Source organism: Anas acuta, chromosome 2 (assembly GCF_963932015.1).
Source record: "Anas acuta chromosome 2, bAnaAcu1.1, whole genome shotgun sequence".
NCBI classification, from domain to species: domain Eukaryota; kingdom Metazoa; phylum Chordata; class Aves; order Anseriformes; family Anatidae; genus Anas; species Anas acuta.
The window spans coordinates 7,387,936-7,412,157 of record NC_088980.1 but is presented as its reverse complement, the minus strand read 5'-3'; the positions used below and the strand labels follow the sequence as shown (position 1 = coordinate 7,412,157).

Genomic DNA, 24,222 nt, shown 5'->3' with positions numbered 1-24,222 from the left:
GTACGGAGCTGATAGATGTCTCAACAGGCAATTTGAAAATTAGACCTGGAAGCCTCTCAGGTGGTTTCTCACTCGTTTATTCCAAACGTCTCCAAGTCTGAAGAGCCCAAAGCCGTGGGCCAGGCAACCTGCCTGGGTGCCTTGGACACCAGAGTCCGGATCCTCGCGTACCGATACCACAAAGAGGTGTGCAGAAGCACAAGAGCTGTGTGGTAGCCCCAGCTTCAGTATTTCAGTATTTCTGTAACTGGCTGAGCTGTGACTCCACAAATATTTTATGGGCTGGTGTAAAAAATCATTATTTTATTTGCCTGCAGCTTCTGTCAATCAGGAATCTTCCTGGTTCTGCTGTTCCCAGCTGTGCCTCTATCTCTGCCCCGAGGATGCTCCCAAATGGGGTGACAAGTTTGGAAGGAGATGTCACGGTGTGGTGGTGTAAGGGTCTGTTTCAGCTAGGGGAGGTTGGTCTTCATCTGCTCCAACAGTTCCAGACTCAAACTGAGCAACCGTACCCTCAGGGAGGAGCAGGGAAGGGGCTGAAGACATTGCCGTGGCCAGAGCGGTGCCATTGTGCAGCAGCCTTTCCAAGACAGGGCTGGGGGCTCGTGTAGGAGAGGTAACGAGCTGCAGGAGCAGTTGAAGGTGAAAACAGAGGTAAACCAAACTTCACCTGTAGGTAAAAGTGCTGATTCATCCCGCCTCTCAATGCAAGTTCCTACACGTGTAATATTTTACTCCCAACCTGTCTCAGGACAACTTTTTTCTTTGAGCTCTGCCTTCGCCAGTCATTTTTTTTCCTCGTGTTAACTTTTGTCAACTGTGACCGTACTCTCGAATAAAAGCCAAGATGCAACTGCAACATTTGCTACAAGTAATCTTTGAAAAACTCTTATTTGCATTTCTGAGCGGCGTAGGAAATCTTTGGCGACTCTTTCACAGGAGAGCACTAGAAAAGTGCAGATAAGAATCAGCACTTGCGGACTGGAGTCCGGGTTCTTCTTATGCTTTTTCTCAGACATCTGTGATCTCAAAGGCGATGTATTTTCTTAAGTACTTTCTTTTTATTTCAGGTGTTTCATGCTACTTTATAAAACGGGTGAGCGGTGGCTGTGCAGTTGTAACTGATCAAGGGGTTTGCAAGATGGGAAGTTGCAATATTTTGGTTTGAAATGCAGCCTCCCTTTGATGGAGAGTTTTTGAAAAGATCATCACGCTGTATAAATTGGAAGCATTAAGATACATACTTGTCTTTGATTGTACCAGGAGGCTAATAGGAAATAAAGTATATTTTTGAGATCTCTTATTAATTAAGTTGAAGGCTGAGCAAGTTCTGTAGTGAGATTGTAATAACTCTGTTTCCACAGATGTTAAACAAAAACTGTTTCTAGTCTCTCAGTCCTATTTCTGAAAGGTCAGCTTTGTCACCTTGCATCAATCAGGAGGTTTCTGTTGCTCCTCGTTTCCATCCATCAGGGCCCTTTTGCTGTTCATATATGCACCTCTAATGTAAGAAGTAAATAAGAAGAAGGGAAATACAGAGATCTTTTTTATAATACGCAAAAGAATGGGGTGAGATGCTTAATTTTCTCAACTCTTAGGAGCAGAAAAGACTGCGTTGACGAGTAGCATTCAGAGAGGGGAAAAAAGTTTCCTTTCAGATATTTCCAGGAGCTGCTTCTTGCTTGCTGTGATACCCTTCACACGGGGGTGGCAGCTGAACCTTAGCTGCTGTGGTGCTGAATTTCTGCAGCTGTGCTCATGATTTACTGCTCAGAAACACCGGGAGCTGCGCTTCTGCACACCTGGAAAGGATTCTTGAGAGGATGGGGACAGCTTTCAGGCGAGGAAATGTCGTGTGGACACCGGCTTGTCGCCAGCCCTGCTGGCTGCGGCACCGATGGAGCCTTTTTATGCAGCGTGCCTCTGCTGTCTTCCAGGGTAAGGCTGCGGCCAGATGTTCATTTAACAAGACATCTGTGCTGCTTTAGGATGTTACCGTGTCCCAGATGTTACACCGCTTTTTAAGGTTATTGGTCCTCTTCTCTGTGTTCAGCATTGCACTCAGCACCTCGCAAAGCATAGGAGGGGAGCTAATTCCTCCCCAGACAACTCAGGGCATTGGAGAAAGAGGGCGAAGCTCTGGGACAGTTCATATGAACACCTGGTAAGCTGTGACAAATCTGCTGGACTAGTAAATTAATTTGTTCAGACCATGCTTTGAAATTATCATCTGATTTTGTTGGTAGCAACTTAGGGAGAACTTGCAGAAACTCTTGTCTGGCTGTAACTTCTGGGCAGTCAGAAACTGGCAGCCTGGCAGCGACAAAACCCGAAGCAGAGTGGCTTCTTTGGTTGTTTCACGTGGTTCCAGGAGATGCTGGCCCACGGCCTTGTTACCGGTGACTGGAAGGAAAGAATGAGTAAGAGCCACGGCGTCCTTCTGACCTGTATTGTGCTTGGAAGCCTGCAGAGCTACTGCTGGCACCAGGGGAGAAGGGGGGAAGTACACTGCAAAAAACGCTATGCATTTCAAAACAAAACAAACAAAAAACAACCACCAACTACCAAAAAAAAAAAAAGACACTTTTCTATTTTATCCTAGCATAGTGCATCCACGACCCTTTCCATGCACTTCAGCAGAAGCCCCTTCGATGCTTGGAGATGTTGCTGTATTACTGAAAGGACCAAGCCTGGAAGCAACCTCTCAGGTTTTTGCCTGCTGCAAACAGACCAGCTGATGACCTGCTGAGCCCTGCAGCAGGTTTTGCTGGGATTTTTATTTTTTTTATGCTGGGATTTTTTTGTCCTGTGGGCTAAATGTGATTAGTTGCTCGCAAGAATCATATTTACTATGATGTATTTAAAGATGGAGATTAATGAAAGGCATTAGCCAAGAGAGCTAATTGATGACAAATTTTGGAGCAGGTCGCAGAGGGTTTTGATAAATGACTCAATGTTCTATAAATACGAATAAAATTATTGTAGACAGTAATTAAATTCAACTGGAGTCCTATATACATTTTAAAAAAAGTATTTTTTTTTTCTCTTGTTGACTTTGTTTCACGAAATGCTGACTGCTTGAAGACGTTGCGTTTCTCACAGTGGATCCCTTCATTTAAACATCAATAGACGTGGTTTTGTTTTTTTCCTTCTAAATCGCACTCTGTTGTAGGAAAAGGCAAGCGAGAACGCCAGTCGCGGGCAGCTTGGCAGCGGCTCAGCCTGTGTGCCAAGCCCACTGCCTATTGTACTGCCCCAGATTTATTGTTGTGTGCTCCTCGTCTCTATCGGCCGGGCTCTGCCTGTACATTTTGTTCCCGGTCCGTACCGGGGTGAGATGTGGCTCATCCGTGCCTCACCCGGCCGCTGCCCAGGAGCGTTGGATCCTGCAGTGATGGGTAGAGGTGTGGTGTGCCATGCCCTGCTAGTAAGGAAGTTTGGGACTCTAGAATATATGCTGGAAAACCCCAGAGCTACCCAAATTTGTCCTGCTGCTGTTCCTATTACAGTAGTGTTTGGGATGAGGCTTTGCTTGGGGACTGGTCTGGTGTTAGAGGTGCTGGCTTTGGTGGAGGATGCGCAGCGATGGGTGCGTTACTGCTCTATGTGCTTATTAACTAACCAGATTTGGGCTAATTTGCAGTCCAAAAGGCAAAGCTTTCTAGAAAACTGTCTGGTGAGAGCAGGTTTAGGTCTTAGTCCTATTGGTAACTCAGAGTCGAGTCCCAAGAGCAGAATATCCCAACTTTCCACTTCATTCAAAGAAGAGTGCAATAAATAAATAGAAAAATAAATAAATGAAGTCACTGGGATTGTCAGAGGAAAATCTAGTGTTAAGCAAAGCTGTCACAGCCTTTATTAAATCTATGAAATGAATAAAAATGACATCAAACAATCCATTCTCACTGCAGATGTTGACTGTAGCAGTGAGGTGCACGAGACAGCCTTTCCAAATGGCATTTCCCATGGAAATGTTGAAGGAGAGTTGCCAGTACAGCCTGTGTTTCCCACATTTCGGACTCGAATTATTTTTCTCTATAGCAAACCTGAATTTTTAGGCTGTAAAATCTCATGTAATTGTGAAATGAATGCACCTGACAGAAAATGAGTTGATATAACCCAGCATTTCTTCCAGTTCTCTATTCCAAACTCACCCGATGTTATGAGGGCTTTTAGGAAAACGCAGGTGGGGAGGGGAGGGGATGGCAAGAAAAGCCCAGGCGTGGTTCTACCTTGTGCTGGAAAGAAGCAATTATGTTTAATTAATTGAAACCTCTGCTTCTCCTCAGTGTTAAATAGGTTGTGAAAATACGGTGGGGACTTGGGGGAGCGACCGCTGCTCTTGTTTAAGCAAAGTGTTTAAAAGAGCTTTGTGAGGAACTTCAGCGTTTCGTACCTTACATGTGGCTGTAATGGCAAGCCTAAACCCAGATGTGAATTATTAAATAAGTGCAAGCAGTCGTCTTCCACTATTTCACAGAATCACAGAATTGTCTAGGTTGGAAGAGACCTCAAGATTTGGGGGCTTTCACCGAAAAAGATGTCGGAGATGACTGGAAGGGGGGGTACTTGGGAAGAAAGCAGGACTATCGTTTCGGCTTGTGCTGGTTTAAAAGTGATCCCGTCGCAGTCCAAACGTGTACCTCGGCGATGCAGAGGGCTGGCTGGTGGAGGAATAATGGGGATGGGATTTAGAAATAATCCCTGTCCTCAGCTGGGTGCGTTTGGCAGAGCCTGGCGGCGTTGCTGCGGCGAGCGAGGTGTCTCAGCCTCCCTGCGTTCTCCGTGCAGGGCTGGCTGACGCCTTGGGCTGTTGTAAAGGAACACAAGAAACCTAAATCTTTATTCTGCGGGGCTGTCACTGCCTCTGGATAACCCAGCAAGGAGAAGGGTAACCGTGTGTCCCAAGGGTTAACCTTGCTCCCACAGTTTTTGGCTTCGTTGGAACAAATTTCACAGTGCCAAGAAGCGAAGTCCTGTCCTCAGCCTCTTCTCACTTTCCCCTCACTCCTTTGCAGAGGAGTGGCTTGTTTCAGGCTCTGGTTTTAGCTGCACTTTAATTCTTCTTTTCCTCCTTCACAGAGGCAAAAGGGATCCCAACACAGTTTAAAAGGATTTCTTCTTCAGTAATACCAGGCAGGCCCCCTTGCTTAGCAGGAGAACACCAAATGTAGGCCCAGAAGATGATTGTCAGTCCCAGCTCTGTGCATGGCATCATATTCGATCCCAGAGATCCCTTGTATATTCTTCTGGGATCGTATTTAATCCCAGCGTATATTTTGTAGCCAGTTTAGCAGATCTAGCTGTGAGCTAATACTTTTGCTAGGTTGCAGCGTTTTAACAAACTGTGCAAAAAAAAAAAAAGGAAACGCAGTTTTTGGAACGATTGAATCACTTCAAAAAAAATAATCTCCCAATGCAGAACTTAAAAGCAAACTTTTCAGAATCCCTGAAAGAGGAAGCAAAAGGGTTTTGGTGCCGGGGGACATTTCCCCAGGGGGGACACCCCGATCGAGGGCAGGCTGGCTGCTGACCGGTTGCCTTGGAGCTCGGGGGGCTTTGGAAGCACTGAGCTGCCCCAAAGCTCTCCGAATTTGCGTACTTGGACTCAGAAGCTCCCAGGGTCTCCCAGGCTTTCTGTCGGCGTGCCAGGCAGCTCGCCAAGTAGCCTGAAAATTCGGGAGGCGAGGTGCCAAGCGCCTGGCTCCCTTTCAAATGGGCTGCCGAACAGCTGGGAATCTGGATGCTCGGGCTTCGCGACAGCCCACCGCCGCTCTTGCCGGAGAGGCAGGCAGGGGAAAAAAGGCTGAAATCCGGGATGCAAACCTGCCTGCTCCCCGTCAGGCCTTGATTGAAATGGAAACGGAGCTGCCAGGTAGTTTAGTTTCCATGTGCTCTCCTCATGTGATGACTTCTTTACAGTGGGAACACCCAGCCATCTCTCATAACATTTGATTTTCGGCGTCAAAATATTTATTTCACTGAAAATAATACGTGGTTCAATTCGAGTGCTTTAGCCTTGTTGTTATTCTATAGTTTTTATTCCTCAGGATGCTCTGAATGAATTAGTGTCTATTTTATTGCACATGTGACTACTGGCCAGATTTGGGTTGTTCTCTGTTATCTCTGCATATACCTCGTATGTAATGAAAAAATGTGGAGCAAGCAGCACACTCATTATAAAACGATATTTAATATATATTTTTTTGATCAGAAGTTTATGAGAGAATATTTCTTGTAATAAATAATCAGGAAACTTAAGGGGCCAGCTGCTGGGTGAAGTGTGCATTGTTTGAGATCGTTCCCTAAAACAGGAAGAAAGGGGAGGAACCTTGATCTGTACAAGACTCAAATCCCTGCTTGGCTTAAACGTTCTACAGTTTGGTGCTGACGATTATCCCTCCGAAATGGAATTATTTAGATCCTGGATAAACTTAAAAATAAAAATTAAAAAGTCCTAACAGCTTAAAAACAACTTTCTCTTCTTGTGTTTTCAGGCCTCGGAGTAGAGGAAAAACTGCAGTGGAGGATGAAGACAGTATGGATGGTTTGGAGGCAGCAGAAACAGAAAACACTGTGGAAACAGGTAATGAGAATGTGGCAGCGGTGCTCTCTGGTTATTGCTTCTCTCTCGGAAATCCATTTAATTAAGCAGGCCTTTGGTAGACAAGTATTTAGTTAATTTTGAAGCCTGAGACATGCATTTGGGCAGATACTAAAAAAAAAAAAAAAACCAACATTATTTAAATCTATATTAATGAAGGCTTTCTGAACTTAGTGCTTTTTAGTAGTCTAGTGAGGATGCTTCCCATGTTGTTATGTAGTGACTCTGTTTGTTGTTGTTTGTTTGCTCTTGTTTTGTTTTTTAAGTTTGTATCAAACAAATAAAACCTCTGAAGCTGTTATTTTTAGAATAGCTGCCAAAATGCAGTATTACTAACAGACTTGTAATCAGCTAACTAATTCTGAGCTAACTCAGCTAACTAATTCAGATTATATTCCAGCGGGGTAACTGGGATAACCTAATGTTAACGCTTCCTACTGCTGCTGAGGAAACGAGATAAGAATCGGTTCCTGCTTTTGTAAATATTTGTTCTGGTGGTACTCAAACGCTCCAGTTATTGGAGAGCTTGGATTGTACTGGATCGAGCAGTGCTGTAGCGGGTTGTGAAGTCTGTGCTGGCAGGTTAAGAGTCTAAAGAGACGAGCAGATGAGCTAACTCGCAAGATAAAGGCCGTGGTGAAGAACTGTCATGTCTTTGCCAGGCACACGTCTGTAGCCATTTGCCTGCTTTTAACCGGGGACTGAATATATGTAGCAGGATGAAACCTGCCAGGAGGGATGAAGCCACGGCCAATTGGCGGAAGTTTGTAGATTTTGACAGAAATAAAGCTTAAAAATTCATCGAGACATAAGGGATTATAAATTTAATTAGGTAGCCCTATATGTGTAATGAGCAAAGTGGAAGAAAGCACAGACACGCTAACAGCAGAAGCTGGCGGTCAGGGAGGCAGTTGCATGGAAATGCCAGCTGAGTTGCAGGAGTTGTCAATTATAGCTGGTAAGTAAAGCAGACAGAGTTGTGAAGTCTTTAAATGCGAAGTTGAAAGCCTGCACTTGGTGTAGGTTTATGGGGAGAACAAGTAGAGGACCTCAAAAGAGCCATTTTTGCAGCAAGGTTTTGTGTACGCCGTACAGAAATAGGGTTGGAGTGGTTAAAGCTGAGGCTGAAATCTTCAAGTGGATGGAGGATGAGCTTTTGGCTGTACTTGCTGGTCTCTTGCTTCTTCCTTGGTAGATGCTGTGAACAGGTTTGAGAAGGCTTTTTACCCAAGACTGTACGCTTTTGGGAGCGTCACGAGTGTTTAGTCACAACTTCTGTTGAATTTAAGTGTTGTTAATGGTTTGTGGAGAGAGTCTAGATGAAAGCTGAGCACAAGAGCGTTTCATCGTTTTTTTCTGCCAGTTGTTTTTCTGCTCCTGGTAATAAGCTACTGGTGGTAGTGAACCTGGATGGTCTCTTCCAGCTTCTACAAGTAGGTAATTACCAGTTATTAAAGTTGAAATTAGGTAAGTGGTAGCAGGTTTTTGCCTGTAGAAAAACAGAGCAGGGTAGAGGAAGACTGGTTCTAAATGCGTCCTCTGTGCCATTCATTGCTCTTCCTATCCCTTGTGGTAGGAAAGTTCATGAAAATCAGAAAATGGACAGAAAGCGTGGTTGTATGTGGTAAGTTCAATAGATCTTAAATATATTTAAACATCTCCTCCCAATGAACAAGCAAACTAAAACAACAAAATAAAGTCACCCACAAGTGATTCCAGCTAAACAACTGAGGATATACCAGTGATTCAGGATTTTGGTAATAGCTATGTATTTTTGGCTTTACATTTCATTATTAACAAAGATTCTCAACAGAGATCCATGCAGATGTCTCACATGTAGGAATACGTAGTTCTGAAATCCCATTGTCACTCTGAGCAATATGATAGAGACACAATCACAATGAAAAGCTGAACACCAGATGAGGTGATAGAGTTTTAATTATATGCTACTTCTGAAAGTTTTCCAAGTTGAACTGTGTCAGTAGCGAAGTGTGGGAGAAGGAGAAATCCCAGTTTGTATAACTCAAACTGAAGTGTATTTGTGGTCCAGTTTGGGAATTCCTACTCTGACTAAAAAGGTCTTGTATTTTGTTTTTGTGTGAACGGTGGGCTTGCCAGCAATTCGGTGTAGTAGTTGGCAACCAAAGCATAATACAGTAATATCATAAAACTCGGAATGAGATCACTTGAACATAAAATCCTCTTGATGTGCAACTTCTGACATATTTTGCCTCTGTATTCCTAGCTACTTTTCCATTGTTTGTTTTGTGTGCAGAGAATAGTCAGGAATTTTTTGTGTTTGTTTGTTTTTAATTATTTCTGGAGTCTAGTATTACTGGTTCCCCTTTTTGAAGCTCTATTTTAATAAAATATTAAAATTATTCCCACCTGGCCTAAAGAGGTGTTTTCTGGCTAAAATCCTTCCTGAAGCGACTCCTCAATAATGGTAGGGTGCAGTGACTTCAATTAGAGCAGAGGAAACAAGTTGCCCTGAACAAAATTCTGTGTTGTGTGTAAAAAGAGGCAGAATTAGAACCAAGGCAGGGGAAGGCGTGTTCCCTGATGGTTTCAGCATTGTTTGTTAGCCCAGCCAACTGAGCGATTTCTGAGCCGTGCCCATTTTCTGCCAAGTGTTTCTGCCATGTTCACTTTCTTGTAAATGATCACAGAATTCCTAAAGATGGAAAGAGGAGGGAGGTTTGGGAAAAGATCTACTTGGAGCTAAGTCCACTTTTTCCTTAAACGAACAAACAATAAACACACAACAAAGAAGCAAACAAGACAAAAACTGCTTGCACTGAACCAATAGACTTTTAGGTTCCTGTCAACTTCAGCATAGACTCCTTCCCTTTACCTGCTAGCCCTGTCTCTCTTGCTGATTTCTTGGCTTATTCCTTTTCTGACTATTTTATTTCATGAATTCACAACCCTTTCCAGCTGTTTCAGATCTGCTGTCTGTTCCTAACTCCCACTTTTCTTCACCATGGTTCCCACCAGTGACTTTGCACTGGTATTTCACTGTCTGGCCGATACTGAGCTTACCCATCCCTCTTCACATCGTTTTAGCACCCACAGAATCGCAGCCTGGTGAGGCTGGCAGCACCTCGGGGTCCCTCGGGCCCAGCCCCTGCCCCAGCAGGGCCACCCAGAGCAGGGTGCCCAGGCCCATGGCCAGGCGGCTTTTGGAGCTCTCCAAGGAGGAGACCCCACAGCCTCTGGGCTGCCTGGGCCACGGCTCTGCCACCTACACCATAAAGAAAAAAGAAAAATAATAATAAATAAATAAATATTTATTTATTTATATTTCTTCTGGGTTTCTGTGCCAGTTGCCTCTTCTGTCAACACCTTTGACCCATCAGCACCTTCCACCTTCCTAGCTCTCAGTAAAACAACCTTCATTTTGGAATACGGTGTTTTACTGTGTGTCCTCTTGTTCTGCTCCTCTTGGCCAGAGCAGTTTACTTCTGATGACTGAATCTCTGTAAAGCCCCCCACAAAATAGAAAAAGGCACGCTAAGTCTGGAAAGCATCGTGCGTGTCCGTGCACACACACATACAGATACAAAACTGCTGATCTACAGAAAGAGAAGTAACATAACAAGTATGTCCTGGGAAGTTTTCTGTAGTCTTGGATGCCCTTTGGTATTAATGAACACTTGGTTCATTTTTTTTTTTTTGCCATCTTCTATTAGTTTCAGCAAATTTCTGTGCTTGGCGTTTTCTGGGTCCTGCATTTAAATTCACTGAAACTGAATTCTTTTATTATTCCCTCTCCTTTTTGAGAACACTTGTAAAATATCCAACTCCTCCTAGAGTCTGTAATTCTTCCTGCCTTTGTGTCACATAAAAATGCTGGGATTCAGGCTCTGATTTGGGAGAAGTGCAATGAAGTAAGTTTATTTTAACTTCTGAGTCTCTTGGGAAACTCGTAGTAAATCCGTTGAGTATTCTGTTTACTATCTGCACCACATCAAGCAATCCTTAGAATAAATTACCCTTAATAACAAACCCTTGCTTTCCATTGGTATTTGGAGACTTCAGAAGTGATAATGCATAAAGCAATCCAGATGGTTTTATCAATGCCTCTATTATCATCCTCAGTAACCTCATCATCAGAGCCAGGGACGTTGCCTGCCCGGTTGCTTTCTTGTTGGGCTTCACGTGAACTTCCTGAAGGTAAATCTTTGTCTTTTGTCCCTGGACAAAGGACAGAAGTACCAGAACCAGACCTTTCTTGGTGAAGGAAAGGTATCCTTGTAGAAGATGCCTGAGAGTTTTGGGCAAATTCAGAATCTCACGAACTCTGAAGCAGCCTGAAAGGCTTCTTGCAGTATTTTACCCATCATCTTCTGTAGCAGTACAAACCATACTGAGCAGAGCCTCCCACTAAGAAAAAGTAAACTACATCTGAGGAAGTCCTGGTTTGGGTAAATCGATGGGAAAAGCTCTCATCAGCCTGTTAATGAAGAGATTTTGAAATCCACCTTGTGCTTTTCAGACAGCTGCTTAAGCTTCATCACTGTACTGCCTAGCACTTCTAAACCTAATGAAAGGAAGAATTGACACTACTGAAGATACTACCTATAGATTAAATGGATCTATGAATGTTTGTGACAAGTATGTGCTTAAAAATGCACTTAGATATGTTTGTAGGCAATTAATATTATGTGTACTCATTAAAAATGAGTAGTCGCCTCTTTACGGTGCATCTATCTCCTACCTGTCCAGGCACTGGAAAAACGGGCAGAACAGGAGGATCTTGGTGTTCTAAGCATCTTCTGATTTTTCTTCTTCTTCTTCTGGTAATTTATATGGAATAAGGAAACCAGATGCAACAGGAAATTTTTATGCTTTCCTTTAAATTATTACTGTCTTAGTGGATAATAACATTATTGTCATACACACTTAAAATGGGCCATTTAGAAAATTCAGATTATTTTTTTTCCCATCTGACTGATACCTCAGGTGTCTGTGCCTCCGTTTTGCAGTAGGTAGAGTCTGTTTTTTCAAAACAAATTCTCATCTCACTTAGTTTTCCAGTGTGGATGCTATTTCTGAAGTGCAACCCTTTATTTTTCTTCAATAGTGCTTTTCCATTTTATGTATCAAACTATGCTTTTTATAAACATAAAAAACATTTTTTTTTTTTTTTTTGGAAGGAGTTTTCAGGGACCCAGCATATTTGACCTTCCATTTCTTAGCTGGCTCATTAGTAACATAATAGGGGAATTTGTGTTGAAGTTCCCGGTCGGTATTTTGCCATAGCATTGTGTATCTTGTGTGTCATACACTCCTTACACAGAATCACTGGAAATGGTGCTGTTTGGTGTAGATCTGTGTCATTTTTTGGAAAAACATGTCAAGGATGACTCCAGTTTGGTAGAAAAAATGCTAGAGAGATTTAGATTTCAGTCCTAATTAAAATCTCCACGTTGACTCTGGAGCCATAGAAGGATGTGCCCTGATAGCCTTTGTCTAGATCAAGTACAAAAAGAGCAAAAAGGAGCTGGTGATAAAAATTTATTCAGGGTAAAATGCAGAGCACTGAAGAAGGACCATTGGAAAATGGAATTAATCTTAAATTCACAGGATCACAGAATGGTTTGGGTTGGAAGGGACCTTATAGATTATCTAATTCCAAACCCTGCCATGGGCAGGGCCCCCTCCCAGCAGCCCAGGCTGCCCCCAGCCCCATCCAGCCTGGCCTTGGGCACTGCTAGGGATGGGGCAGCCACAGCTCCTCTGGGCAGCCTGGGACAGGGCCTCACCACCTTCATAGTGAAGGATTTCTTCCAAATAGCTAATCTAAATCCAAATTCACAAGTAACACATATAAAATAACATGGAGTGGAAAATTACCACCCTGATGTTGTATAAACAAAAATTGGCTCTCAAATACCTGTTGCTACCTGTGTAGCAGCGCAGTAGCAAGGCAGTGCTGATGTTCTGCTGAGAATTGCAGCAGCTTTTGTACCTTGGAGGAGCAAATCAAATACTAAGAGTTACTGGTGCAAAGGAATAAGGGGAAAGAACCATTAGTGTGTGGTTTTCTTTTCTTTATTTTGTAGTTTTAACGGTTGCTGTATAAATCTGTGGCATGACTACGTATTGATGCTACAGGCACTTGTGCTTCCCCTTCTCCAGTAAGGATGAACGGTAGTTGGGAAAGTCCAGGGAAGGCCGTTACGTATGATGAGAAGTAAATAATAGTTTCTGTGCAGGGAGCGGTTAAGGCTGAAAGACTTCAGCCTGAAATTGTGGGATTGAGAAGAATTTAATAGAGTCCTGCAAAATGATGACTGATAGAGAGAAGATGAACAGGGAACGATGATTCATTTTGTTCGGTAACTCAAAACTTAAGGGACATCAGGTCATGGTCAGAGCATACAGGTAAGTGCACTTGCACTCAGCATGTCCTTAAATTACCAAATTCATTGCTACTGGTTGCAGCAGGCATGGAAAATTTGAGTGGGTTTCAAACAGACCCCAAAAAAATAAAATAATGGAAAAATGATTAGATGAATTCTGTTGAATTTCACTTCTTGCTTGCCTCAGTCCCAGATCCCTGGTAGCTGGTTAACCAGAATATGTGTCGTGTGTAATGACATCAATTAGCTTAGACAGTCATACACCAAAAGCCTTATTTTCATTTTATAACAGGTACAAAATTTACACAGAGTTTTTTTTTCCTCTATAAAATGTCTGTTTGAATGAAGAGTTAACATCCACACTGAAATGGATGAAAGAATAAATGTGGGCTTTCTTCTTGTCTCCATGTGTAATGACTGTCGTAGACATCGCAGTGCTTTACCTCCTTTCAAATAGGGGGAAAAGGGGTATGTAGAGGTCTTCAAATACAGCATGTGCATCACTTGGGAAAAAAGTACTTCTGATGGTTGTACATGGTATTGTGGAGTGAATTTTGCAATGCTGACTTTAGATGCAGAATGTTTCCCTCTGTCTGTGGAGGATTGGTTCATGTGTTGGCCATTACTGGCACACTCAAACTTCAGTCTGCTTTTGTCCCTTTAACCCCCAGTTATGATTTTAGTAGCAGAATGTATGGCCACAAGCTCAGTGAAGTTTAGGTAGAAGCAGGTAGTGCCAGGAGCTATTGGCAACCATCACCGTGTGTAAATTCATCACTTACATCCTTTGTTAGGATTTCTTTCCGTGTTGTTGCACTGACCTGTTTTCTTCCTTTGTTTCCCCTGCCGAAAACGGGAGCGTTTTGATGTTGCTGGTATTTCCGCAGCCCCCTACAAGGCTGTGCACAGCCCTTGGTCCTGTTTGGCATTATCTGCAGCAGCAGTGCCCCTTTTTGTGCAAAGATAACAATTGCATCTGCTAGTTAAGAACTTATTATTCCCTCTTGCAGAAGACATCTCAGTGAGCAGCAGCTGAGACCCCTGGAATGCCCCGGCTGTACGCGGGCGGTGGTACTGGTGTTTTCCAGCCTGGAACGCTTTCTGCTCGTATTGGGGGTTTTGCAAAGCTCCTAGCACGTGCTTTGTTGGCTGCCAAATTACAAGTAGGTCTGACAGCAACCAGTAAATTGGTTAAACAACCACCTCGTCGCATCTAAACAGCAGTAGGGTTTTTATTTTATGTTTATGGCAGCTGTTTTGATATCCCCCTCCCTTCCCTCTCAGGAGCACTATGTACTGAATACTCTCACAAGATTTGAAAGGAGATTTTTTTGACATTATTTTCAGGTTTTGACTTGGAAAACAGTTCCTAATGTTGAAAAACAAACAAAGATGAACACCCAACCCCTCCCTCCAATACAAACAACCCAGCTTTTGGATCTGCTGGTGTCTTTTCTTTGCCCCGTTGCCATAGCAGTCTGCACGTATGTTGCCTTATCTTGCTGTGGACTTCCCCAGGTGGCTTGCAGGATAGCGTCTTGTGATTTCCAGAAAACAGAAAAGGGAGCAGATCAGACCTTTAGCCAGTGTTGCTTCATCACTCTTGCTTCATCCTGTCCCCAAAGAAAACTGTGATCACGTAACTCCATTGCAGCCATCCCCAGTGTCCTCGTTCCCCGCATGCCCACGACAGCCTGGAAGGGACCTGGTGCCCCCGATGAGCTCTCAGAAACGCAGGGCTCCCACCTGTGAACCTGCGTGTCCCCTACATCTGAAGATGGAGCAGGAAAAGAGGAAGGTGTCAGCACGGTTGTTCTGATAGACACAAGCCTCTCTATAGGCAGTGTAAGGAAGGAAAGCAGCTAATGTTGGGAAAGTGGGCGCTCTGTGTCATAATGAGGGTGGTGTACCACGGTTTTGTCCTTGGGTATTTGCTGTCTTCTGCTTCAGAAGGAGGAATAAAAAATAACTATTACGGAAATAAATTTTTGAATGCTTAAAATGCAGAACTCTAGGAGACAGATTTTGTTTCCTCATAAGAAATTTGGGAATGACTTCTTAAATAATGTAAAACCTAAGGGCTTATCTTTTCACCCCAAAGCCCCATCTTTAGAAGAAGGCTGTGAGTGTTAATTAAAAGAGAAATTTAATACACGTGCTGTAAATTTTCCTAACCCTGCTCCTTCTCCTGTATATTTGTCTCCTGTCTCCCCGAGTAGCTAACTACCTGTTTGTTACCACATCTCTGAGGAGGCAATGTGCACGATGCCATGGGCTTGTCATCATTTCATGGGCAATGTGCTAAGTTATCTTGCACCTAGATGTACTTCCCTCCTCGCACCTTGGGGGATTTCTCTTAACGTACCTGAGAAAAGAAGGCCTTCCCCTCCTCGCCAGTCAGGTGGGGCAGAAGTGCTCTCTTCAAATAAATATTTTTTTTAAATGCTGTGTTTCCTGTTGGATTATGGTGACGTTAAAACAAAAACAACAAAGCAAGAACTTACAGTGGGGAATTTCACAATTAGGTCCTTCAGTTCCCGGTTCCCCCACCGCCTCGTTGGGCCAGACCTGAAGCGGGACAGGAGCTGTCATGTAAATAGGATGCAAAATAAAGCCTTGTATGGGAATCTGCAAATGAGCCTCACATTTATTAATCATTCATGGTTCCTTCATTCCCAGAAACTTCAAAGTAGGAAGCCATAGCCAAGTCTGAAGGAAGTTCATTAAGTACAGTGGAAAGCAGTGAAGGCGTTAGGCCTGGCGCTTCAGGAACGTCTCTGAGGTGGTGATAAGGAGATCCCCGGTACAGGGCTCCCACATCCTAGGAGCTTGGCTCAGGAAGGTCGTTACCTCTGTTCTTCCTGAATTTTCTGTCAGAAAGCTTGGAGCCCAGTCCAGTTCTGGGTAACCTGGTACAAAAAAGGTGGGGATCTCCTGGAAGGAGTCCTGCAGAGGGTCACAAAGATGATGAGGCAAGGCTGAGAGGCCTGGGTCTGTTCAGCCTTGAGAAAGGAAGACTGAGGGAGGGATCTTACCAGTACCTGTAAATACCTGAAATGTGGGAGACAGAGGGATATGGGCAACCTCTTCTCAGTGGTTTCTGGGGACAGGACAAGGGGCAATGGCCACAAAATGGAGCCCAGGAAGTTCCTCACCAACATGCCAGAGAACTTCTTCACGGGGAGGGTGACGGAGCACTGGGACGTGTCTCCTTGCAGTGCTCTTGGTGGGCACAGACTTTGCATTTCTACTGTTGTGGATTTCCATTAATGTTGTAGTGAGATGAAATAAATGATTTTTGCTTACTTGAAAGTTTTTGCAGGCACAAAATACAGGAAAGTTCCTTTCTTTTGGAGTTCAGCTGGGTTAATTAAAGGTGTCAAGGTGAATCAGAGCAAGGCCACAGTTTCTGCTGGTCTTCCTTGAGCACTTCATGCATGGCTGTCCCAGGCTGTGTTGGGTTTTCTTGAGTACTTCATGTATCCCAGGCTGTGTTACGGGTTTATTTTGAGATTTAGAATCTGCCTGTCTTGGAGGTGTCCATGAGTTGTACACAACTGGTGGTGCACCCTCCAAGACACGCTACAGCTCTCCTCTGATCTCTAATATGAAGGAGTCTGTGCTCTTAATTGAGATTGCTTAGAAATGTTGGGGTTACTTACATAAAATCATCTTTTAGATCCAACATACTCTGGAAACTAACTAAAGCTTGTTCTGAAGGGCTCTGTTGGACACTGCCCTTTTCCTAGTCCAGGAATGACTGTAGGGATTGTTTGTTCAGATGGGCCAAAACCAAAGGATATTTTGGTCTGTAGGTGTTGTTGTTTTATATATATATATCTATATAGTTGAGTGTTGCAAGGCAGATATTCTTGGCAGGGCATTTATTTAGTGTGAAGTGTTTGTCCAGCATCTTGTTTTTTTTCCTTTTTTTTTTTTTTTTGAGGACAGGTTACAGGTTAGTGGACTGGTTTTGAAGTGAGCCATGTGGCCTTGCAGCAGGTAGTCATTTTTGGATGTTTCAGAGGTCCAAAACCATTTCAGATGTGTGGCACTCAGCAGCTTGACTGAAATAAGTGAAGCAGTTCCAGCTTACACCAGCTCAAATACCTGGCACACCCAGTCAGGAACAGGAATTTCTTATACTTTTTTTTTTCTCAATTTTGTGGTTCTCTTAAATACTTTTGGATGCATTCATCAAGGGTTTTACACATTATACAGTGTCTCCCTAAATGAGTTCACTTTAGGTTAAAGAATAATTTTGCTTAAATCTTTCTGTATCAAACAGAAAAGATTTCCCCTTCTTGATCTGCTCCAGTGGATGTATTTCAGTACAACAGACCAAGATAGGCTCTCCTCAAGTTGCAGTCTTTTGTCCTAAGGCTTTTCCTCTTTTATTGTTCTTTCTTGTAAGATTAAAGTGTGTAGCAGCTTTTTTGCATGCCCACCTGTGTCGCAGATTCTCCTAGCCATCCAGGTCTCCACTTGAACCATTTATCTTTTGCAATATTTGCTTGTCTTGCGAAACGTACATTAATCGTTTTTCAGAGCGTCTTAAGCTGGATGTGCCAAAGAGCATCAGTCGGAGACCTGTAATTGTTCCTGCTTAGGTTTCGAAATGAAGGTGTAGAGGAGTGCAGATATACCATGTTTTATTGCTCTCCAGCCTTGACCAGCTCCCTTCCCTGGTGCCTCCGTGTGCCAGTAAGCCCAGAGCGACGCCCTGCAGTGCTCTCCTGACAAACGCCTGACTCACTCAGTGCAAAGGACAGGACTGAACGGGAGTAGAATTGAAGTTGCACACACAGTGGCCACTTGTTGTTTCGTGTTTCTGCTCAGAAAGAAACTTTCTAGACAAACAGAAGCTTTGTCAGCTGTAGATGTATATATTTCTGTCTAACAACTAATGTAAATTAAAGGGATCTGCACAAACTGCAGAATATATTCCAACAGTTCAACGTGGACATGAAGCTGGCATAAATCATTTCCTTCCTTCCTTCAGCACCCCAGCCCTGTGCCAGCAAAGAGTTAGTGTAATCGGGAATGAACTAGAGCAGGGAATTGATTGGAGTTAAAGCTAAGCTGTGAGGAAAAAAAGGTATATTATAACCCCAGTTATTGTGGTCACCCTGGTACTTGGTGTGGGATGAAAATGCGGGCGCAGAATAGGAGATGAGGGGAGAAGGAGAGCGCTGCTTTTGGCAGCCCTTCTGCATGATGCTTGCTGGAAATGCATGTAAAACTGCAGCCTTGTATGAAAAGGCTGTTTGTTGTTGAGCAACACCCTCCCCATCCTATTCCTCATTGCTGATCGAACATCTTCAATTCATGATCATGTGCTACAGTATGTAAATAACTTAACAAACATTTAGTTTCATGTTTTAGGTGTAAAAGATAATATTTTCTTACTTCTGTTGTGTCTGATGACAGTTACATGGGTTTATCTGTCTATAAATAACATAGATGTTTGCGTCACATTCTTACAGGTCTGGTTTAATAGTCAAATTAAATAATTACTCATTACTATTTTTTAAACAGAAGTCAAAGAGCAGTCTGCAGAAGAAGATGCCCAAGCAGAAGTGGACAGCACCAAGCAGCTAACACCAGTCCTTCAGCGCTCAGTGTCTGAGGAGTCTGCAAGCTCCACCGCCTCTGTTGGTGTTGAAGCGAAAACCAGGTGAGTAAGTGAGGAGATGGGTGCTGGGGCAGGGCTAGGAGTTGAGTAACGGGGCACAGAGTACTTGGAACACAGACTCAGGACACGCTGTTGGTGCTTTGAAGTATTAGTAACGGCAGCCTGTGTTGGCAGCTCTTGTGTTTGAGACTGATGGCTTAATTGGTGCAGAGGGAGATCAAGGTGAAAAGCATGTTTCTTGAGTGTTGTCCTCAGATTACACTCGTAAACCCTTGGATTACAGCATATTAGCTGTTTAAATTAAAACAGATATAAGTGATAGGAGATAAAATGTGATTACTGAAGTGTTCCTGCAGAGAAAACGGTGTATAAGCAAATCCATGTACAATTGTTTCTTAAGTTTCAGTTTGTATTCCTGTGTTTTCAGGAAGATAAAAAAAAATCTCTTGCAAATTCTACTATATTTTTTCCTTATTTAAGAATTCATAATAAAGAAAATAGCATTACTGTGTTTTTTTCCAACTCGTTGTCAGTATAAATTGCCTCAAAATCAGTGAAAGTATTAATTATATGTAATTACATTATTTGGGGAAAATTAAAACACGCTGCCTGTGATCACTGTTGAAACGGTATCACAGAATTCTAGCAGAGCTTCTGTGATGAAGCCCTGCTAACAGCTTTTAACCCAGTAGCAGTTCTCGTTGGCTGCAGAGCTTGCTGTTGCCAGTCTGTTAGCAGTTACCAGACACTTACAGGTGTAATTATATTTCGACAGACGTGGAGAGAATAATGTAATCATGTTACATCCTCCTAATCAGACGCAGAGCACATTTCCCATGCAGAAAAGTTTACTTGATTTACTTTCTTGCATGTATCATTTTCATATTTTACCTGCTCACAAGCTTGTTAGCTCCAATAGACGCTTCCCTCCTTACAGAGAATTTTGGTTAAACATGTCTTGCGTGTGTACCTGGAAGAAATACACAAAAATCCCGATTTTAATGGAATTTTCCTAAGCTAATACTAAATTGTAGTAAATATGTAGTGCAGCTGGAACTGAACGGTTGTTTTGGTTCTTTGTTTGGTCCTGTTTTGGATCATTTGCAGAAGTTGCTCATGTTGTTTCATCCGCTCTCTGTTCTTCTCAAGGTTACTCTCTGGCTCTTATCGTGGGTGGTGGATTACAGCACTTTCCCTAACCATAATCTCTTTCTTTAAAACTGGACAACAGTCAGCCAAAAAAAAAGCCTAAAAAGCCTTTTTTTTTTTTTTTTTTTTTTTTTTTTTTCCCCAAAAACCAGCCCTTATTTGTACTCAGTATGTTTGTTCTGCCAACTGGCAGTGCTGAGTTCGATTAGTCAATGCTGAAAGCATAGCATGGGTCCATTGCTTTGGCTGATGGAAGCATTAAAAAGCTAAGTGCTATTAATTTATAAGTAAAATAGTAATGATCATACCCTGTCTCTAACATTTTTGAAAGAAATGTATTAAAAAGATGTGGAACAGTTGATTGGGAGATTTCTCTCATCCCAGTTGGTTCCAGATTTGGATGCAGAAATCATTCGTGTCCTCATAATAATGGAAAAAATGTAAGGCCAGGTTTTATTGGCACCATGTCTTGAAACGGAACAGCAGAATGCCTCTTCTGAGCTGGGACTTCTTGATCAATCGCCTGTCTCACTGTCCGTGATGTGTTGACACAGGCACCGTGCCTCGCAGGGGTGGAAGGGCTGGATGCTGAGTGCCTTGACTCTGTTTGCTTAGGAGAAAGCACAACATGTGAAATAACACGCACTGGTGACTTTCGGTTCTCTTGTGTAAGGGTGGGAGGGAATGTATGAAGATTTAGGATAAAATAAAACCCCATAAAGGCTTGGGACCTGTAACTTGGGGAAGCAGCACTGAAGCTGACTTCCAATGAGTCATATTCACCAGCTTCATCTCTTCTTGTGTGAGTTTTTCTGTTTCATTTTACAGTGTAAGTAACTTAATCCAAGGGAAATGAATATATATATATGTATGGAAATAAATGTAGGTATGTGAGAGGTATGGCAGCATGTGGTAACAGTGCAGGAATTGGTAGGGGACAAAAGAGAACCAAAGCTCCTACCAGCAGTAGATGCAGGTGTAGGTAGAACTACTTTAGCACCACTTTTTTCAGTAAATAGAATTGAATATAAGACAATTTGGGGCTTCTACCTTTGGCAGTTAAAGATAAAGAAAGGAGTTAGCGAAGCATAGGACATGGGGCGTAAAAGGAATTTTTAAAAATTAAATAAGTTGCTAATGAAAAATAGCGATCTTGGCATAGCAGGGATGCATCAGCACTAGGGTGGGGACTGAGCCAGAGCTTGGCTAGCGTGATATTTTTCTCCTGACCTCTCCTGAGACTAACTAAGAACATGGAAGAGAAGGGTGATGGAGGTGTAGCCAGTTCTGGAGCCTCACAGTGCGTAGCACAGAGCAGGGTGTTGGGGAGAGCCATGAACTGCGAAGAGGGTGGGAATTTAACAACAGATTGAGGATTAGTGCTCAGAAAGCAACGTGCTAAAACCCTAGAATAAACATCACCTCTGCCGTACCGGGGTATGGCAGGCTGCAAGGGGTGAGGTGTGGGTGTACGCTGCGGAGCAGTGAGTGAATTATTGACCACGCGTGGGGAGGGGCAACAACGTCAAGCAAAGATAAACTATCGAGCCCGGCAGTGCTCAAAGCAACACTGCCAGCGCTTATATATCAGCAGCGGCAGGGGGGTTGGAGCCTTTTCCTTTGGTTGTTCCTTTTTTTTTTCTTTTTTTTTTTTTCTCTTTTTCTAAGCCGTGTGAGAAGCTTCTGTCAGCCCCGGATTTATGGTGGAGTGGAATCCAGACCTTTCGAAAGGAGCCTGCTCCTGGGGTTTGTGCTGCTGGCAGGGAGCTGGGGCAGTGCAGCCCTGAGCAGGCACCCTGAGCCCACCTCCACCTTCCTCCTCTGCTTCCCACATCGTCAGCCCCAAGCATTAAAAGCTAACAAGAACGGCCTAAGAACACAATTTTGTAGGAGAACAAAACCACCTTTTGGTTCATTTTATTTTCTGTCTGCTTTCTGAGGCTGTAAATGGCATTAATTGCGCATTTTCAGTCCTTTTGCTGAAATCACGAAGACAGAACATCCTTAAAAAATCAACCAGTGGAGCTGCTGAGATTTTCACGTGGCTTTTTAGATGAGAGGCTCTCTTGTGAGGCTGTCACTAAAACTACAAAAAAGCTGGCTATACACTTTACTGGTCTTCTGCTTCGCTTTGTAATTGGGCAAAGCAGATCATTTCCATTCCTGCACAATTACACTATCCCCCCTTATTTTGCTGCAGCTTTTAAGATCAAATTTGGAGTCTGGAGATGGAGGGATGGGGTTCTTTCTTCTGTTGAAAAGAAGTTGGTGAACATCTGTTGATTGTGTGAACAAAGAAAATACTTGGTGAAAAAAAGTAGTATTTGATATAAAGTAGTTTAAAAATGAAGTTGCAAAGTCAAGCACCTTGTTTAGGGGGTACCAGAAATAAGATTAATTTTGAAACTCTAATCACTTCCTTTCCTGCACATGTGTGCAGGAAACTACAGTTTGTAGTTTTACATAAATGCTTTTCTGTAAGAATTCTGTGTGCAGAGTGGACCTTACACATGGAACAGGGCACCTGAAGTCACTGCATGGCTGTACCTTTAGGCTTTCACATCCAGGTTTAGCATTTACGGTGAGCATTTATGGTATCGATCCGTGTAAGCATTAGTGTCATTCTCTGAGGTCAGGGATGGAGTTTTGCATCTGCAAAGCGCAGACATCATCCTTTCATGTTACATCATCCCCCTAAAAAAATAGGTTGTTTAATAGTAGCAAAATAATAGCTTGTTGTTCTGTCAATGACCGGCCAACCTCAGAGTGAAATCACTGAGACAGCCCGATTTGAATATCGTCGATAGGTAGAGACTAAGACAGTAGACTGAACAATTAGAAAAATTGAAAATTATTTCCTGTTTGTCCATCCTGTCTGTCTCATGCAGTGACTGCGGAAATGAATTTTATGACTGCTGGTTGTTAAAGCAGTTCTGTCTCAGCTTTGTAGGGCAGAACGGGGCCTTTGGAAGTCCTGTTAGCTCCTTTCCTAAGGCAGGCAGGTAACTACAGCTGGCATTCCGGACAGAAGTTTATGTGAACTGCTCTTAAATCTTCTTCCAGTACTAACGGACATGGTTTAGTGGGTGATACTGGTGGTAAGGGGACGGTTGGACCAGATGATCTTGGAGGTCTTTTCCAACCTTTATGGTTCTCTGAATCGACATGCTGGCCTTAATGTTTTTTATGCTTTCGTGTGCTGGTGGGACTCGGCATTCCTACCCATGCCTTTGAGTTGCACAGTCCTTTGCTACCTGCATTAGTCTGCTACGTAGAGATGGTCCAACCACTGAAACCTTGTTTCAAAATGCCCTCGTTTCAAAGTGTGAGCCAGTTCTCCAGGTTCTTGGTGTCCTGCTCCCAGTAACTACTCGCCTCTCAGAGATGAAGGCTTCGAGGCACTTTTTCTGTCCTTGCTATCCTCTAAAGTCTTCCTCTCTCCACCTGGTTCTGCCCCATTGCTTATGTGCAGCTCTCCTGCTGCTTGTGGGCAGCGAGCCTAGCCCTGGCAGGTCAGATCCGTTCATTGCTCGGACAGCTTTTCCTCCCTCCGAGAGATGGAAGCCAGACAGCAGCATCCCACGAGCTGGGTTTGGTGGCTGGCAGTCTGTCAGACCACGCCGAAGCTCTGACAGCACGATGTGTTGGGCAGCGGCTCACACAGACCCGGGCACAGCAGCGGATGGGGCGCCTGCTTTGTCAGAGGGTTTCCCTGCTGCATTTCAGTCAGGAACGACGGTAGAAGACGGGCATCTTCGCTTCTGTTCCACTGTTGGGTGAATACAGCTGTCCTGTTCCCCATCACCTTCCATTTCCCCTGCACTGTAAGCCTTCAGTCTCACCCTGCTCATTCACTCATCACGCCTCCCTTCACTTCCAGTTCAGTCCCAAAACGCAGTTTCCTGTTCCCTCCTCCTCTGCTCTGCCTTCCAGCCAAGGGTTTCTTCTCTTCATGCCCGTGTTGGCTTTCCTGGAGGCAGACAGACAGCTGACTCAAAGCACTCGCAATTTAAATGACAGAATCTGGATTCGCAGCAGCCGTGAGCTGTCACTGCAGAGATGATCCCTGTGAGCGTCTCTAACCTTTGCTGGAAGCGTTCACGGGGAGAGGATGGTGCATCTGGAGCCTGCCTTCACGTAGGCACTGTGACTGGAGCCTGCTCAGTGCTGAGAGGATTTCTGAGCAGGTTTCACATTTTCATGTTGAGAATTTCTTGTGGGTTTGACCTGCAAAGGTTTGCTTTGAGCGCATGCGGTCTGCTTGGTGTGACCAGAAACACTTGGAAAAACAAATTTGGGTTACAAAAAGCATATCCGTAACTTCCAAATCAGGTATAGAAAACTTGAAAAGATTCACAGAGCATCAGAAGGGTTGATGACAGACATGGAACAGCTTTCCTGTGGGGAAAAGTTAAGCAAGGTAGGACCCCTCACTCCAAAAGAGGCTGGAAGGGGAGGATGACAGG

The 24,222-nt window shown here is 43.6% G+C and overlaps 1 protein-coding gene across 12 annotated transcripts in view; it reads left to right on the top strand.

The window, feature by feature from the left end:
- Nucleotides 1-24,222, top strand: part of KMT2C (lysine methyltransferase 2C) — a 195,691-nt gene that overhangs the window by 39,248 nt on the left and 132,221 nt on the right. For all 12 annotated transcript variants that reach the window (XM_068673400.1, XM_068673406.1, XM_068673403.1 and 9 more), the window contains 2 exons: nucleotides 6,498-6,586; nucleotides 18,511-18,649. In XM_068673400.1, the coding sequence (XP_068529501.1) occupies nucleotides 6,498-6,586; nucleotides 18,511-18,649 (228 nt within the window). The remainder of the gene's footprint in view (nucleotides 1-6,497; nucleotides 6,587-18,510; nucleotides 18,650-24,222) is intronic.